Raw genomic sequence first — 19975 nt, 5'->3', positions numbered from 1 at the left:
TTTATTGAGCTGTTTGTTATCTGATCTCCAGGGATCTTTTTTGTTGAAATCTCTGCTTTTAAATATGTTTCATAAGTGATTTTCAGTGGAAATCCTTTATCCAGCAAGAGGAACCCTAATGGAAGACAGACAAGCAAGCAACCACCTGATATGATGGTGCGCAAGATACAGAAACAAATTGTAGGACAGGTAGTCCTTGATTTATGACCATTTCTTTGACAATCATTCAAAGTTACAACGGCCTCCGAAAAAGTGACTTACAATTTTACAACTTCAAATTTACAACCATCTCTCCCTCCCCTCCTCTCTCTCACACAGACACATACATGTCTATAGTCATATGATCACAACTTAGGTGCTTTGCAACTAGATCTTATTTTCTACAGTTGCAGCGTCTTACAGTTACGTGATTGGGGTTTGCGACCTCCTCAGCCAGCTTCCAACAAGTATATTCAATTGGGGAAAGTGAATTCACTTAATGACCACACGGTTCACTAAAACTGTGTGATTTACTTGGTAAAAAATAGTAATAAAATCAGGACTGGTCACAAGATGATGATTCAGAGCCAAGGTGGCGCAGTGGTTAAATGCAGCACTGCAGGCTACTGCTAGATCAGCAGGTCAACGGTTCAAATCTCAAATCTCACCGGCTCAGGGTTGACTCAGCCTTCCATCCTTCCGAGGTGGGTAAAATGAGGACCCAGATTGTTGGGGGCAATATGCTGACTCTCTGTAAACCGCTTAGAGAGGCCTGAAAGGCCTATGAAGCGGTATATAAGTCTACTGCTATTGCTATTGCTATTCATTTTATGACCATATTGACTAATGACAGAAATTCCAGTACCAATTATACGTCCATACCTATACCTCCAGAAAACTGTAAAAAAAAATCATCTCCCAAAGCAAATAGGCAGCATTTTGCTAGCAATAAAATGAAATGGTGAAAACTATATATATATATAGCTTGAAATAGATCTATACTAGTCTCCCTTTATTTATTTATCAGCACAAATATATATATATATATATATATATATATATATATATATATATATATATATATATATATATATATATATATATACACACACACACACACACACACACACACACACACACACCCATGGGTATGGCTAGCTGATGAGAGCTAAATAGCTTGAAATAGATCTATACTAGTCTCCCTTTATTTATTTATCAGCACAAATATAACATAAATATAACAAAGGCAACAGTAAAAATATTGGGTTTCTGTCGTGATGGACTCTTGTGACGAGCCGATTGACAGATAATGGAAGCAGTTAGCTTCCTCCCATAATTGGGGCATACCAGGGGTTGTGACACTAAATATATATTTATATATACTTTATTTTTCAGCTATGGGTCAAATGCTTTCCTTATTCTTGAATATTAAGCTCCTGAATATAATTAATCCTTCTGCAGATGGATTCCCTTGGCCTTAGCTAATTGCCTGAGATTATCCACCTTGACATCACTTATGATGAAAACTCTGTCCCTCCAGAGACAGGTGTGTCTCCGCTGTACAAGCCTGATTTTTTTTAACAATTGTATCTTGCTTAAGCTGACAATTAAGAAAAACATTACCCAAGCTTCTGAATTACAATAACAGTCTGAATTATTTCATAAACAATTGGACTGCTACTACACGTACCATATCCAATTAAAAAGAAAACTAGGCATTTCTTTGTTTAAAATACATATATACAAATTTAGGTGTATAGATAGATAAATAGATGGATGGATGGATGGATGGATGGATGGATGGATGGATGGATGGATGGATAGATAGATAGATAGATAGATAGATAGATAGATAGATGATAGATAGATGATAGATAGATAATAGATAGAGAGAGAGAGAGGAGATAGATAGATAGATAGAGAGAGAGAGAGAGAGAGGGAGGGGGGAGAGAGACAGGGAGAGAAACAGGGAGAGAGAGAGACTGATCTTCAAATAATAATACTAATCTAAACCAAATTGCACCTGCAAAACACAGTTCTATTAAGGTGTAGAACTGGGTATTGATGGACAATGATAAGATTCTTTCTTTTCTCTCTACTTATCATGAAAGGAAACCTTCAAGTAGAGGGCCATCCTGTAGGATGCATAGCCCCCAATTTAAAATGATGACATATTCAATTAATAATTGAAGTCTACAAACATTCTGTAATACAGTATAGCATGATGACTCCTATGAAGTTTAGACATTTACCATTTTAAAACACTTTATCCCAGTAGTTCAAAGTGGCTATCAACAACCCCAGTAAAGCAAGATAAAATGAATAAAATGAAGTAACCAGCTCAAGCACAGCAGTTATAATAAAAATGCCATTCAAAAGAAATTGCTACAAAATTGAACAACAAAATCTTGCCAAAAGTTTTTTTAAAGCCTCTCTGAGTCACATATGTAAGGTAACTGGAGAGGGTATTATTCTACAGCACTCTTCTCTAGGATGGTTTCTGTATGAATTGGGACTATAGCTGAGCTCCCATAATTCTTAGCTACGTGGCCAGTAACTAGGTTTGTCTGGAATTCTGGGAAATCTGGTCCTAATATGCATGGGGGAATTCAGCTTAGTAAGGCTCCCTGAGATCTCCAGGCTGATTTCTGTCACCAAAAAGGCTCCACTTAATATACCTATATCTCAAACAACAGGAGGAAACAAAACAGAATTTTATTGTTGTTATTGTTAGTTGCGAAGTCATATCTGACCCATCATAACCCCATGGACAACCTTCCTCCAGAACTTCCTGTCCTCTACCATCCTCTGGAGTCCATTTAAGCTCACACCTACTGCTTCAGTGACTCCATCCAGCCACCTCATTCTCTGTCGTCCCCTTATTCTTTTGCCCTCAATGCAGGATCATTTCACCTGTGTTAACAAAGACATGTTGCACTTGCCCTAGGGAAGGATCAGGCAGGTAGACCCCATGAAATGAGCAAAAATATTCTAAGTTATAGCTTCACCTAAGCACGCACGAGCCCTGTTTCCTCTGAGAACAGGAACAAACCAAAAATTGATTCTTTAGTAGGGACGTGGCTCCATCTTATCTTAAAACATAGACTAATCTATCTATGCTCCAACACATGGGTCCCCAAACCCCAGGCCAACATCAATATCAGCCCTAGGCCTGCAAGAACCGGGCCGCACAGCTGCAGGTGAACGGCAGGTGAGCAAGTGAAGCTTCATCTATATTAGCAGTTGCTTCCCAGTGTTAGCATTAATGCCTCAGCTCCACCTCAGATCATCAGGCATTAGGTTCTCACAGGAGAGTAAACCCTATTGTAAATTGTACATGTGAAGGATCTATGTTGTGTGCTCCTCCTCCCCTCCCCCCGTCTGTGGAAAAATTGTCTTTCACAAAGCCGGTCCCTGGTGCCCAAAAGGTTGGGAGTGGCTGCTCCAACAATACTCATCATTGAAATTAATCTTTAGCCTGTAAGCTGTCATTCTCTCTCTCCTCTGGTATCAGGATAAGTTACCATAAGGAAGACATTGGGAATTACATTTCCTGGTCTTTAAACAAATGTAAAAGTTTTCTCAGATGATTTCATTTGCTGCTATATATGCTACGTTAATGACCAAATCAATGCTATGCTCTATCAATCCTTATCCTCTAAACCTGTGATGGCAAACCCAAGGAACCTTTCTCTGGGTATGCAAGTTGTCGCCCTAGTTCAGCTCCACCGCGCATGCATGCGCACCTCCCACTGGCCAGTTGGTTGTTAGATCTCTGCTGTGCTTGCGGGGGTGGGGTGGGGTGCATTTCATTTCATTCATTTCATTTATTGGTTTTGTATGCCGCCCACTCCCGAAGGACTCCGGGCGGCTTACAATAAAACAGGGAAGGGGGATAAAGACAATACAAGACAATACAACAATTTAAAATACGACAACATTCACAGATGAAGTGGGGCTGGCTACTTCAACAGCCCCCAGCCTGCCGGAACAGCCAGGACTTAGTAGCTTTACGGAAGGCCGGAAGGGTAGTAAGGGTCCGGATTTCAACGGGGAGCTCGTTCCAGAGGGCCAGAGCTGCAACAGAGAAGGCTCTCCCCCGGGGGGGGGGGGGTTGCCAGCCGGCATTGGCTGGCAGATGGAATCCGGAGGAGGCCAAGTCTGTGCGATCAAATCGGTCGGCAGGGGGATATGCGGTGATGTGCGGACATATGTGTCGGGTGGGGCGTGAGCAGGGGCCATGCATGCATGTGGGGGGGCAGGGCGCATACACAGGGGCTGCATGCACATTGCTTTTTGGGGCACTCGGTCTGGAAAAGGTTAGCTATTACTGCTCTAAACATTACATATATTAATAATAATATAGACATATCTCAAGATAGGAATCTCAGACACATATTTAGGGCTACCCGTTTTTATCAAAACTTCAAACTGAATATTCCCACCATCTACTTGATATGATACATTTCACATAACCATTATTAGTCAGGGAAGCAACAGGGTATGGGGAGGGGGAGGGATAATTCTGATTTATCCACGTTATTGCTCAAAATATAATGATAAGCCTAGATTTGCCAGCAAATTCTACTAAAATCTTGTACTACTATAAAATTTCAAAATCAATATCCTATAAAAACAGTTATTGATTAAATTAAATCGCTCCCATCCATAAAGAGCTAAGAGAATCAAGCATCACAACTTGCCATTGTGGTAATGGTCAATAATTTTGGCCTTTGGGCAACAATTCCATTTTGGCATTACTTTAAATCCACTTTCCAAATGCCCATTTGTACAGTAATAGCTAAGCTAAGAATTAATTGATCAGTTGCATTTACTGTATTTCTGTAGGGATTCCAGCTTTGTGTTGGTTTTACGCAGAAAAAACTTCTCCACAGGCATTGAAAGGCTCTAACGGTTAAAATAAAAACAAAAACAATGAAGAGCAATGGGAAAAAAGTTTTGCTGCAAAGTTGTCCTGTCCTCCAAGTCACTGCATTGTGATGACACAGAACTGACTGTAATCTTCAGGAGACTGATGGGATCTTCCATTCACTGTTGCCATGATTTTTAGGGGCTCAATTTCTCTTCTCTAGTCAGTTATGACTCAAAGGTGTTATCTAAAAAAGGCAAGCAGGCATTGGATTTACCCTTCCTCAAATCTTTCTGGTATCTTCCAACCCACACTGCTTTTCCCCAGTGTCTACTTCAGCATCCACCCCCAACTTCTTGGTATATTCTCAATGCCCCTTTCACCTCCTGATCTTCTATTCCTGATGAGCCACCTTCCATCTTCAAAACAATACAAAACCTTTTTTCTATAAGCTAAACAATAGCCACTGGCATGGCAATATTCAAAGCTAAGCTGCTTTTTAAAAAAATTAAGCAACCATAAAGGCTGGATTCACACATAATGGCAGGCCATAAGGTTGGTATATTGTGTTCAGCCAAAAGTAAACTAACCATACTGGCTAATTCATTATGCCATTATAGCAATAGCACTTAGACTTATATACTCCTTCACAGTGCTTTTACAGCCCTCTCTAAGCAGTTTACAGAGTCAGCCTATTTCCCATATCTGGCTCCTCATTTTACCCACCTCGGAAGGATGGAAGGCTGAGTCAACTTTGAGCCTGGTGAGATTCGAACTGCCGAAAGCAGTCAGCTGAAGTAGCCTGCATTACCACATTATAACCATTGCACCACCTCGGCTCTTTGGATATCCCTTTCAGATATTATCACAACATATTAGCAGGGGTACTTAATTTTATTTACAATATTATTATGCTGACCAATATTTGTATTGCAGAGTTGTGTTCTATAAAATTGGCACAAAGTTGTAGCAGACTTTAATGCATGAGAAAAAGAATTATGAAGGGAAACAAATATATAAGATGCTCACTCTTCCTTAACTAAGGTTAGGGGATTGAAAATACTAGGTCAGTATCTATACTTACTGCTTTTGGAGTCTGATTTAGTACTTATGGTACCATGTAATATTGATAAAATAAACAAGAATTTGGGCAATGTTTTTCCAATATAAATGTACTGATCCGGTATTTCCTAATCAGCAAAAAAAGTGAAATAAAAGAATATCATATAGCACCATGAAAAAGTATTGAAGCTCTTGCACTGTTTTGTGTCTTATTCATTATTTAATGTACTAAAAAAATCTAGGATAATAAGATGATTTGTTCAGAAATGCTTCAGCATGACTTTCTGGTATTGTAACTGCATGGAACTTCTTCTGGCTTGCTTCGCATTGCATTCAAACTTTGATTTGCTCTTCTACACAGGTCATCTCAGATGGGGACCCCCAAGTAAGACTAGATATCCACAGTCACATCTTGGCAATGATTTGGAAGAAGCTGGTAGGAAGAAGCCCCTACCTACAGTCATTTCTTCCCTTGCAAGATATTCCCTCATCTCCTTGATCATCACACAAAGTATGTCTTCTCCATTCTGCTTTGCTGTTCGATTCCCCCCTTCTATTCAGAATGCAGATGCACATGTATCCACTTTACATGCCTCCCTCCTTTAGAAAGTCACCCCCAGTTGATGACTTAGATGTCTTTCTACATAGATTCCTTCTCAAGCCAGAAGGAGGGATGACAGAACAACAGAGTTGGAAGGGACCTTGGAGGTCTTCTAGTCCAACCCCCCAACTCAAGCAAGAAACCACATCAGACAAATGGTTGTCCAATGTCTTCTTAAAATCATCCAGTTGTTGGGGCTTTCTGGAGACACATCCCACTGATTGGTCTAACACTGATAGTTTCTCCTTAATTCTAGGAGGTTGGTTCTTCCTTGATTAGGAGAGGGAATGAGCATCAAGGGAGCTTCTGGGGTTTCTGAGTATTTTGTTTCCACCAAATAATCCAGCCTCTCCTTGTGCAGTTTCCAAGTGATCCATCTAAGATGGATGGAGGGGAAGAGGGCTGGGTTTTAAAGGCTGCTATTGCTGATGTTGAGGTGGTAGCTTATAGTGGCAGCAGAGAAGATAATGGTACAATTTTCACTGCTTCCTCCTTTCCTCCATTGCAAGCTTCTACTAAGGCCCTGCGGAGCATGAAGCAAGGAGTCAGACAAGGTGAAATTCAAAGCCTCTTCTATCTGGGATTCAAACCCACTGCTTCTTCTGCTTGTCTACCATCATTCATGTTCAAACATGTCCCATTTTTCACTTTCTTGAGATCTCTCTTACTAAAGAAAAAAAATCTTATAGGCAGTGGTGGGATCCTCCCAATTTAACAACCGGTTCAGTGATCACACGATTTTGCATGTGAGCTTGCGCTTCACACACACGTGCAGAGTTTGAAAAAAATCTTCACTTCCGGGTCACGAGTCAGCTGAGAAGATAAAGGTAGGAAAATAGCACGGGTGGAGGAGCCCATCTGATCGTCGAGGTGAACCAGTTCGCTCCCAGCTAATCATCGGAGCTACCAGTTCGCCCAAACTGATCCGAACTGGCAGAATCCCACCCCTGCTTATAAGTAGGTTGTAGGCTGCTTCCAAGACTGTAATTTTCTATTTCTGAGATCCAGTGGTGGGATTCAAATAATTTAACAACCGGTTCTCTGCCCTAATGGCCAGCTAGGTAGGTGTGACTTGGTGGTCATGTGACTGGGTGGGCGTGGCCAACTCAACATCACTCACGTCGATGGGCGCTTCGCCTTAGCTGTTACAATGTAATAAGGGTTAACGGGAGTGGCAGTTTCTGTAAGCAGGGCAATAAAGATTAGGCTACAAATAATACCAGAATGTTTCCTTCCTGCCTTCCTTACAGGATTAGCCCTGTATAGTGGAAAAAAACAAAACAAGATTTCTTCCAACAACCGGTTCTCCAAACTGTTTAGAAAGTTAACAACCAGTTCTCCCGAATAGGTGCAGACTGGCTGAATCCCACCATTGCTGAGATCAACTGAGAAGCCCAGAAAGAGACAGGCTGTTTTAATGAACATCAGAGAGGGGGTTGAGCTTGAGTGAATCCAAAACGTTTTCTCCAAATCATATTTTGAAGCTAGTACATAATCTTAGTGACCAGACCCCACAGCCCCAGTGAGCTTTCATGGCTGATGATAAGCCTCTTATTTCCAGTCTGGTAACTTAAGCAAGGTAGAGGGAGTGGAGAGTATTTCAGAATAGTCAAGATGTCAATTATGACCTCATAACTGCAGTCATGCTCCTTTTGTATAGGTATAAATATACCCAAAGGGACACGGTGGCTCAGTGGCTAAAACACTGAGATTGTCGATCAGAAAGGTTGGCAGTTTGGCAATTTGAATCCCTATTGCCGTGTAACGGAGTGAGCTCCCATTACTTGTCCCAGCTTCTGTCAACCTAGCAATTCGAAAGTACATAAAAAATGCAAGTAGAAAAATAGGAACCACTTTTGGTGGGAATGTAACAATGTTCCGTGCACCTTCAGCATTTAGTCATGCCAGCCACATGACCACGGAGACATCTTGGAACTAGCACATACGTGCGAAGGGAACCTTTACCTTTACCTTAAACATATCCAAAGGACTTCAACCATATCACTTTTTTGACTTTCCCTCTGGACACTCCTAATTTCCCATTTCTATTCCACACGGTTCTGTTTTCTTAGAGAGGAAAAGATATTTGGTTGTCCTGCAAACAAAAGGTTATGTGTGGGGGTTATGTGTGGGGGTGTGACTTCTCAGACAGAAAAAAACTTTTTGATCTGAATTTCAGATCTACTACAACTTGAACAGATGATATGGGGCAAGAAGTCGCCAAATTTCAAAACAAAGTGAGTTTATTTTGTTTGAATCAGACAACTCACTGGGATCCACGTACGCCCAAGTGGGATGGAGAGGGACATTCAGGGGGGGAGAAAAGGCCCCCGCTTTCATCCCTTCTGCTGAGGTTGCCTCTTCATAGGTTGGTGGCACTGCGGGGGCACTGGGTTCCTTTCGTTCGGCATTTCCTTGCTGCCCTTCAGGATTTGCAGGCTTGTTGTTCACAGAGAGCTGCAAAAGGGAAAGAAAAAAATAAAATTTTTTTTTAAAAAAAGATAATAATTTTTTCTTATAAATTTTACATGGGGAGAGATGGAGAAGAGAATCAAAAGCAGATGAGATCCAGGGTTTGAGGTACAGGTAGTTATCAACTTACGACCGCATTCGAGCCCAGAATTTACGCTGCTAAGTGAAAAAAAATTGTTAAGTCAGTTTTGCCCCCATTTTACCACTTTTCTTGCCACATTTGTTAAGTGAATCACTGCAATTGTTAAATTAGTAACACGGTTGTTAAATGAATCTGGCTTCCCCCGTCACAAAAGATGATCACATAAATGTGAGTCAGTGGTCAAGCATCCGAATGTGAATCACATGACCATGGGGATGCTGCAACGGTCATAAATGCAAAAAATGGTCGTACGTCACTGTTTTCAGTGCTGTTGTAACTTCAAATGGTCATTAAATGAACGGTTGTGAGTCGAGGACTAACTGTATATTTGTGGGTGATAAACCTCTTAGCCTGGAATAAATGCAGGGGAGGGATGCATGAGCAGAAACCTTTCCCCCTGTTTTTCTGACCTGCTCTTGATTTCCCTGCCCTTCCCTCACTTGATCGATCCATCATACATCTTCTTACGTGGAGGTTTACAATAATCAACCTATGTCTTGTCTTTGGAATGGGGAGCCTTAATGCCCAGAGTGCATTCTACGCCCCTCAGACAGGGTTCGCAACTTGGGAGTCCTCCTGGACCCACAGCTGACCTTCGAACATCATTTGTCAGCTGTGACCAGGGGGGCATTTGCCCAGGTTCGCCTGGTACACCAGTTGCGTCCCTACCTGAACCGGGAGGCCCTCACAACAGTCACTCGTGCCCTTGTGACCTCTAGGCTGGAATACTGCAATGTGCTCTACATGGGGCTGCCCTTCAAGAGCATTCGGCGACTTCAGCTAGTCCAGAATGCGGCCGCGCGAGCGATTGTGGGTGCACCTCGCTTCACCCACGTTACACCTATCCTCCGCGAGCTGCACTGGCTGCCTGTTGATCTCCGGGTGCGCTTCAAGGTGCTACTTATCACCTATAAAGCCCTTCATGGTAGTGGGTCTGGGTATTTGAGAGACCGCCTACTGCCAATTACCTCTGCTAGACCGATACGATCGCATCGATTAGGCCTCCTCCGAATTCCATCTACTAGCCAGTGCAAACTGGCAACTACCCGGAGGAGAGCCTTCTAGGTGGCTGCTCCGACCCTCTGGAACGAACTCCCCGTGGAGATTTGGACCCTCACCACCCTCCAATCCTTCCGCGCCGCTTTGAAGATCTGGCTGTCCCGGCTGGCCTGGGGTTAAGATTCCAACCCCACCCGAATTGTGTGACTGTTATGTTCTCTTTTAATATGTTGTATTGTTTCCATATTGGAATACTGTTTGTCTTTCCCCCCCTCCCTTTTTTAATTGTGAGCCACCCTGAGTCCCCCCAGGGAAAAGGGCGGCATACAAATAAAGGAAAATGAAATGAATTCTGCAAGAATGTCCAGAGCAATATTGTATTAATTTATCTACATTGCTTCAAGCATTTCAGCAGAATGCAGTGACTACGGGCATTAAGAGTGGGCATTCTCAAGACAAGACACAGTCATATGATTTGGTGTTCAGTGATGCTCTTCCTTTCCTGGCTGAGAGCTATTCAGGCCTATTGCTTCTGGAGCTGTAACATTTGAGAAACATCTCCTGCATGGTAAGTTCTACCTTCTCTCGCTCCTCAATCTCAATTTCTCTTTTGTTTTCCTTAGTTACTTGTTATTTTTAAGAAAAAATCCTCTGGTGTATTGAAAATCCCTGAAATCATCTAGGTTAGTAATGCACAAAGTGGTTCACAATGTACAGCAGCTGCTATATGTCTGGATCTCAAGCAAGTGATCTTCCAAGCAGTGGTGGGATTCATTTTTTTTTACTACTGGTTCTGTGGGTATGGCTTGGTGGGTGTGGCTTGGTGGACATGGCAGGGGAAGGAGACAGTAAAATCTCCATTCCTTCCCGATCAGCTGGGACTCCGGAGACAGAGAATAGATGGGGGTGGGGCCAGTCAGAGATGGTATTTACCGGTTGTCCAAACTACTGAAAATTTCCACTACCAATTCTCCAGAACTGGTCAGAACCTGCTGAATACCACCTCTGCTTCCAAGTCTAAACTGGACTTGTAATTTTAGCTTCAGACAGGAAACAAGCCTAAATTCAAGATACCTCCAAAGGAGAAGATTAAATTGAAATAACAACCCTGTTTCCATTGCTCAGATTATCAGGAATGACTGTCCTATTTTACAGATTATGTATGTATGTATGTATGTATGTATGTATGTATGTATGTATGTATATAAAACTTCTGGAAACAAAACTTTTCATAAGATTCCTTGTCAATTATTTCAGCCAACAGCAGCTGAATGAAGGTACATAAATCATGAAACTTGCAATTTATTTATTTTTTTAGACATAATTCATGTCTTTCTTCAAGGAGGTCCTGAAGCTTTTATTAAAGAAAGGCCAAATCTGGTAGATATTAGTCTCCAAATAATGCCCCAAGTATCATAGTGTCCATGGGTACTTTTCAAAAAATAAATTAATGCCTAAACTTATATTGAAATATACCACATAGACTCATAGATAAGGCCACCTCTGGATAAAACATCTCTGGACTTTTTAACCGAAATACCATTTGAAACACACCAGTCATGAATAAATTTTCATTTGCACAATTGGTTTATCTGTCAGGGATGATGAAGCTGAGATGCTTCAAAGAAAAATGTCAGCCTCCAAGATCATCTTAATCCTCCCGCCAAAAAAAACCCCAAACCCACCTCTCAATCATAGACACTGTTTTAGGAAACAAAATGAAAGAAAAATAGTCCAGGGCTTGCTTTGGGGGGAAAAAAGGCTTTAGGCCAAGAAAATAACAAAAGAAGGGGTAGTGTGGAAGATTGTGCAAGAATAATTGGAGGGGGGTATCTGATAATCTACTAAATGGCAGCTTTGCAGGTGTATATATCTCCAAAGGCAGCTATTTTATGACTAAATAAGCTTCCCAAGCATCAATTCTATTATTATATTAATTTAAACAATACAGCTAAAAGACGAACGTAGGTAGAGGCAAGAATTTTATATTGCCTCATCAGTATCTACATTACAATAACACGGTTAAAATCAGCTTATTATATGAATGTCAGAATAAGACTGCTGTTGACAACTGTCATTTAATTTGTGAAAGTGCTCGTATTTTAATTTCCTGGATTGCTCTTAGTATTCTATGAGAGACTTAAAAAGTTGAACAGATTGGATAAAATCCCATTTTCTGTTGCTATAAAGTCATAAGAGTCTTTTCTTCTATTCCTCCTTTCAGAAAGCCAACAGAAACCAAGAGAATGTCATAATATGTCTTATAGTTTGGCCCAAAAAGGGGGAACAATGGTTCTCTGCATATAATTGAACAATTTCCAGTTTAGCTAAGGATGTTGGGAGTTATAGCTCAACAAAGCCTGCTGGGAAACACACAAATGACCCGATTCTTCAGCCAGTCCAAAAATGATCCTTGGATAGCAAAGCCACACACCCATATATTTCTCAAAATATAGACAGTGCTCCTTGATATCTCCAGTGTAAATAACTGATTCAAATTAAAAATCCCTGTTAATCTCAATCAGACTTCAAACCTACCCTGTTTCCCCCCAAATAAGACCTCCCCGGATAATAAGCCCAATAGGGCTTTTGAGTGCATGTGCTAAAATAAGCCCTCTCCTGAAAATAAGCCCTCCCCCAAAATATTGCAACACAGCAACAGCCATGAGGTGACCATGCTCACCACCTCCTGCACCTCAAAAATAATAAGACCTCCCCGTGCTTATTTTGGGGGGGTCAAACAAAAATAAGACCCTGTCTTATTTTGGGGGAAACACGGTAGTACTAAGTCTGCCTAAAGTTGTAAGCTTGTCATTCAGTTTGAGTTAAGTCACTACTGTCCATCACCTAGCATCTGCATAAAGACAGACAAAGCTTTTGATTGCATAAAGCCTCCCTGTAGCCACTTTCAGCCATGAAATGACAAATTCTGTATAGATTATGATAATTAAACACATTTTAGAACAAGATGAGGCAATCAGTAAATATTCAGAATCAGAAACGCAACAAGAGGGTAGCCCAGAACTGCGTCACTGTGGTGCTGCTGAGGCAGGGATGATATAATGCAAAGGAACAAGCTCTTGGACACACACACGCACATACCCTGGTGCTCACCAGGATTACAATAACCAAAATTCCCTTTCAGCAGACCCTTCGGGGATTGTAGTTCCATAACATCTGGAGGGTCTCAGGTTGGCTAAAAGGAGAGTTGGAAGGTGGGAATTGGGAAGAACCGTGAATAGGGATTGTTGCCAACACACACACAAAAAGAATCTCTCCAGCCAAAATGACCTGCTTTTGTTCAGTGAAGAACACACACTATCATTTCATATCCCTCCCAAATGCTATGGGTAGCCAGAGGAATGCAATTTGAATCCACAATTTCAACACCCCCCCCAGACACATTCTGTTGCCCAAGCCAAAGTTACATAATTCCTCTTCTGCATATTATGACCCTAAGTAATGTTACTGAATTGTTGATTTGATAATGTAATAGGTTGAATTATTTATTTTTAAAAGAAGAAAATGATACATTGTTGGACATCTGCAAACCGGTATATATCTAGCCCAAGGATTGAAAACAAATTTAAAAATGAAAAAAGAAAACATAGAATTCAGCATATCAGTCCAAAAATGGATGTTTGCTGCTGAATCCATAATCTGCAGTTCTCTGAGTGAAGACTTATGCTGCTTCCTGAATTACAGGTTCTGGATTTAGGATCTGATGCCTAGTCCTTGTGACATCCCCAGTGACAAAGTTGGGACTCCCGATAAAGGAGCACCTATAACTTGCAACCAACAGGATTTTTAGACCATTATTAAATACACCATTCATACTATAATTTGCCATCCAGGAATCCTAATACCAATCAGGGGCTAAAATTCAACATTCAATTAGATGCTATTGCTAAGTTTCCAGGGCAACAGATTTTTTAATTGGGGGAGAGAGGGGACCAAAGCAAGCATAGAGAAATTGCATCTCTTATGGATTCGGAAGTCACTCCCTCCCCTCCTTTTCCTGCTTGGGGAAATAAAGATGCTTTATGGTTTATGAGTAGTCTAAATTAGGGTAATTTTTTCTAGGGCTGCTGTGAAACTTAATCTTGATGGGAGAGTAGGGAGACAGGGCAATCAGCCCTGTATTAACTGAATAATTTAAAAAATCTCTTTTCCATCTGTATACACCCAGCATCCAGAGAAAGCAGATAGCTTACAAGCCCTCCAGATAAAGAGAGCGATGGGAAATTGGCAAATCGACTAAAGAGGCCATTCAGCCACGTGAATGAAGGCACAGGGTCCTCGTCCAGCTTGAACCTACCTTCCCCTGCGTCATCTTTTCCCCTTCAGTGACGCTCCTCACTCGGCTCGAATAAAGCCCCTTCAGGGAGGAGGAATGGAGGGGAGGCAATTCAGTCTCCTCTTTGAGCAGCCAGCTGGGTTGCTCTCACGGGCGGTCTCCACTTCTGCCTTTGCCGCAGCCTGCGAGGACTCTCCTACGTTCCAGCAACCTCTAGAGCATATCTCCCCTCCGATGGAGCTGGGGCGATACCATTGCCCAGCTTTTGAACGGGGGTGGGGTGGGGGTGATGCTGAGGAGAGCAGGCTCAGCCAAGGAAGAAATAGGGGGGGGGGAGTCGTTGTTATTATTTATTTATTTTGAAAGGCTTTTTCTGGGCCCGGTTTTGCAGAATCGCAGTGCGAAGGTAGAACCCGGTGGATGCCAGGATGCAAGAGACGGTCGAGGTCCAGCATTTTGCAACGGGAACTGGAGGGGAGGAGGCGATGATGTAGGGAGTGAGATGAAATGAGATGCGCAGAGAGGCACCGCTTTCCTGTGTTACTAACAGCAGCCTAGGGAGCAATTGCCAGCACAGCCCCGGGGACTATTAGATTTCTCTGGCACATAAAAAGCTTTGCTCATCAGAGACAGGGGAGAGATCCCTGTTGCTCTGCTCAGTTCAGTAAATATCTCCCCCTTTCTCTCACACAGACCAGCTGATTCCTTTGGAGTCCTTTTTAAATGTTACAGCTACATTCATCTCCTTTTATTTGTAGAACCGCAGGTCAATTGCTTTGTGGCCTAGATTCGTCACGAACTCCTTTCAGGCAACCTTCACTGGGACTCACTTCCAATCCCTTAAAGTGCATTGCTTATTTTATTTATACAATTGTAATGGCCAGCCATTACAATTGTATAAATAAAATAAGCAATGTACTTTATGTACATTTAAGGGAGGTGGTAGCTCAATGGCTAAGATGCTAAGATTGTCAATCAGAAGGCCCGCAGTTCGAATCCCTAGCGCCACGTAATGGAGTTAGCTTAAGGTGACCAGATTTTCAGATTGGTAAAGAGGGACACCTTTGACTGGGGTGGGGGGGAGGGCTTGATTAAAAATTTTATACGGAGCAACAAAAATTTTCATACAACGCAAAAATAGTACTGTAATATTTTTTTTATTTCAACATAACTACAATTTACAAATATAAATTGTAACTCTTGTCAAACATCAAAATTTTGATCACGTGACCATGAGGATGCTACAACGGTCGCTAAGTGTGAAAATGGTCACTAAGTGTGAAAAATGGTCATCAGTCACTTTTTTCAATGCCATTGTAACTTCGGTCACTATACCACCTTTCTTGCCACAGTTCTTAAGTGAATAACTGCAGCTGGTATTTTGTATTTTGGATAGAATCTTTTTTAAAATAGTCTAAGACAATTTAAAAAAAGATTCTATCCAAAATACAAAATACCAGCTGCAGTTATTCACTTAAGAACTGTGGCAAGAAAGGTGGTATAATGGGCTGAAGAGACAACGTCTGCAGGGTTGCAGAGGTCCCTTCAACCAGTGGGCCACTTTCACGGTCCCAATTCCTGAAATCGCTTCCCAATAAAACACAAGGCTACGATCTGGGTGAAAATGGCTCTTAATGGCTTCCCTCTGCTTTTGCAGAGAGTCTTTTTATTTAGAAAAACAAGTTAATTACAGCATCATCAGAGAGAAGCGTATCACATGGTACAAGTAAAAAGATCACAGCATTCTTCAAAATAAACCAATCATAATTCACTTCATAGCGAAAGGGTGAGCAAAAGGAGAACAAAGGATTACAAATTTTATGGCATTTAGAGGGGGAGAGAGGAGGTTGAGGCATGTGTGTGTGTGAGAAGTTGGTTTGTTACACTTAAGCTGCATTTATGACCATCAAGCCGTAAAGATGTTTCTTAGTGTGAAGATAAATCATTCCTGTGTATTTGTGTTCCAGAACAGAAACTGCCTTTCACACAAAACGTCCGGAATGAATTCTAACACTTTCTTATCTTAGGAATGTTTCTTTTGCATGTCAGCTAACTGGCCTTGGCAAATTTTCACTAGGCTTTCAAATTGCTTTTTTCCTAGCTAATTCACTTAGCCAGTTATGGCGACATCTATTTCCTACAATGGGCTTAGTGACCAAAGTTACAATGGCATTGAAAAAAGTGACTGATGACCATTTTTCACACTTAGCGACCATTTTCACAATTAGCGACCGTTGCAGCATCCTCATGGTCACACGATCAAAATTTTGATGTTTGGCAACAGATTCATATTTATAATGGTTTCAGTGTCCTGGGATCATATAATCACCATCTGACAAAGTCAAATGGGGAAACCAGATTCACTTACATTACTAACTTATCAGCTGCAGTTATTCACTTAAGAACTGTGGCAAGAAAGGTGGTATAATGGGCTTAGTGACCAAAGTTACAATGGCATTGAAAAAAGTGGCTGATGACCATTTTTCACACTTAGCAACCATTTTTCACACTTAGCGACCATTTTCACACTTAGCGACCATTGCAGCATCTTCATGGTCATGTGATCAAAATTTTGATGTTTGGCAACAATTACAATTTATATTTGTAAATTGTAGTTATGTTGAAATAAAAAAAAATATTACAATACTATTTTTGCGTTGTATGAAAATTTTTGTTGCTCCGTATAAAATTTTTAATCAAGCCCCCACCCCCAGTCAAAGGTGTCCTTCTTTACTGAAAATCTGGTCACCTTGCTTTTTAGGATGCTGTCTAGATTTGCCATAGCTTTCCTCCCCAGGAGCAAGTGTCTTTTAATTCCTTGGAATTGGGTATGTCTAGTTTAATGAAAAGAAGGACCGAGGTGTTGTATTGTGGTTGCTGCAATTAATATACTTAATAACTCCATTTTTATTCTTTATTTTTTAATAATAATTTTCATAACAGTTGCTCCTGTTTTTGTAATTACTGTTTTTTATTATTATTTTAGTGGATTGTTGTCACCCCTGAGAGTCATTTCTATTGAGATGTACACATTTGAACAATAAATGTATTTATTTTCATATTTAAGGAAAGACATCATCTATAAACTAAGCAAAGGTGTAGCTTCCAAGATGTGCCCTTGGGATCTTGAAGTTGGTGGGAATCTACTCAGAGATTAATTGAGGAAAGCTTAATAACAGGGAGTTCTTAACTTAAATCCACACAGAATAAAACTATTTTAATAAATCCTATGCACAATAAATAAAATATTATTTTAAAATACATTAAAAAATAAAAGAAAAAAACCCACTTACCAGCAGGCTTGCACTCCAAGTAAACCCAGAATGATATAGATGTTAATACAAAGAACTGAGCAAATTCTGCATAATATTTTTATTTCCATTTCATTCTATACAATCACATGTTTACTGTGCATAACCGGGACATATAACATTGAGTAATAAACACAGCCCTCGCTTATATAGAACTGAGCAAATTGAAATGGTGAAATTATTCAGGGAAAAATGCCACCATTTTTCAGAGCAGACCTCCAACCTCCGTTGCCCTCCCCTCCAGAAAATCCAGGAAGTAACCTCTCTAGCCATTTCCTGCAGCTCTATGGTACTAGATCATTTTTTTTCTTATAAAATGAGGTAAAAGCGGCGCGGGGGAGGGGAGGTCTGTTTTGTTGCTTTAACATTTTAATATCTTCAATGAAAGTACTGAGACAGAGAGAGGGATTAGACAGGCTGTCTTGTGTCTTGCCCCGGTTAGGATTTCTTAAGCAAATCCACTGGGCTTTCAACATGAAGCCAGAAAATCGGGACTTTTTAAAAACGCAGTGGGAAATGGGACAAATTGTTACAAAAGCATGCTTGTCACGCTGAAATCGGAAGTCTGGTCACCTTAAGTTAGCTCCCATTACTTGTCCCAACTTCTGCCCACCTAGCAGTTGAAAGCATGTAAAAAGCAAGTAGAAAATTAGGAACCACCTTTGGTGAGAAGGTAATAGCATTCCATGCACCTTCGGCGTTTAGTCATGCCAGCCCTAGGACCACGGAGACGTCTTCAGACAGCACTGGCTCTTCGGCTTTGAAACGGACATGAGCACCGCCCCCTAGAGTCGGGAACGACTAGCACATATGTGCAAGGGGAACTTTTACCTTTAGCTTTAGTGGCCTGTCATCTCAGGTGATTCAGGGTGGTGTGCAAGGGTTAGAAACACAAAACCACAACAAATAAACCTCTGGTCTCCATAGATAAGCAATAACCCCACTCACAAAAAAAAAAAAAATCCAAAGCAAAAAACCACCACACCATACTTCCTCAACAACAGAGCTCATCTAGCCTGCTGACCCAAACCTCTATGGAAACAGCCATGTCTTTGATGCCTCTGAATCTTCAGGAGGATGCTATTCCATAGAACAGATACTGTACTGCCACTGAGAAGATGCAAATCCAAGTGCAACAAGGTGACATTATGTGTTAGAAGCGATCCAGAGCATGTCCTATCTGCTTGAACTGATGAAGCAAACTAAAATGACAGGAGAAAGGTAGCACTGCAAAGTATCCTAGCCTTCACAATGTAGGTTTTGTTATGCTTGTTCTTTCACTGTGAGCCATCATCATCCAGCAATCCACCATCCAACAAGAGAAAGACCAGCATGCTTTCAAAGTCTGCTCCTGTTCTTGAGTGTTTCTTCACCAAATCATTGGGATTATATGAATTCTATACAGGTAGTCTTCAATGTACGACCACAACTGAGCCCAAAATTTATGTTGTTAAACGAGAAACTTGTTAACTGGGTTTTGCTCTATTTTACAAACTTTCTTGCCACTTTAGTTAAGTAAATCACTGCAGTTGTTAAATTATAAATCATGTGGTTAAGTGAATCTGATTGCCCCATTGACTTTGCTTGTCAGAAGGTCACAAAAGGGGATCAAATGACCCAGGGACACTGCAATTGTCATAAATATGAGCCAGTTCCCAAGCATCCAAATTTTATTCACATGACCAGGGGTATGCTACTATGATCATAAGTGTGAGAAATGGTCATGTCACTTTTTACAGTGTTATAATTTTGAATGGTCACTAAATGAATTGTTGTAAGTCAAGAATTACCTCTTTCAACAGGGTACCAACCAGATGTGATGGATTTCAGTTCTCATAAAAGTTGGCAAGCACTGCTGTACTATCTCAGGCAATACACTATTAGACGTGTAGAAAGTTAGCACCCATTCCTCTCCTAGAAGAATGAAATATTTTGAGAAATACTTTTTTTAAAAGAATATTATATTTCCCTGGAAACATGTTTTTGTAGAGGCAGGAAGGGGACTTACTCTTAATAGCCCCACCTTTCTTAATAGCCCTCAGCAGATGTCAGCACTTAAGAGATAGCTATCTCTATTCATAAGCAAATTCCCTGCAGCAAGATCCAACAAAGGTGGGATTAGCCCTCAGCCACAATAGGAATTGCCCAACACCCTATCAGAACACAAGCCCCTTCATTGCATCATTTCAGTGGCACCACCCCAGCAAACGTCAACCAAACTTAGCTCAAACTCCTAGGATTT

At 41.1% G+C, this 19975-nt stretch overlaps 1 protein-coding gene across 1 annotated transcript in view; it reads right to left on the bottom strand.

The window, feature by feature from the left end:
- The window catches only part of FAIM2 (Fas apoptotic inhibitory molecule 2), a 45873-nt gene extending 30977 nt beyond the window's left edge, over positions 1-14896 (bottom strand). The window contains exons 1-2 of the mRNA XM_087710438.1: positions 14444-14896; positions 8783-8969 (exon numbers count right to left, since the gene is read on the bottom strand). Coding sequence (XP_087566564.1) covers positions 8783-8969; positions 14444-14458 — 202 coding nt within the window. The 5' untranslated portion in view covers positions 14459-14896. The remainder of the gene's footprint in view (positions 1-8782; positions 8970-14443) is intronic.
- Positions 14897-19975: the final 5079 nt, after the last annotated feature.

Source organism: Thamnophis sirtalis, unplaced genomic scaffold (genome assembly GCF_051295495.1).
Source record: "Thamnophis sirtalis isolate CommonGarterSnake01/CBP01778 unplaced genomic scaffold, rThaSir2_p1.2 scaffold_3, whole genome shotgun sequence".
Classification (NCBI taxonomy): domain Eukaryota; kingdom Metazoa; phylum Chordata; class Lepidosauria; order Squamata; family Natricidae; genus Thamnophis; species Thamnophis sirtalis.
This window is presented reverse-complemented; position numbering and strand designations above follow the sequence as displayed.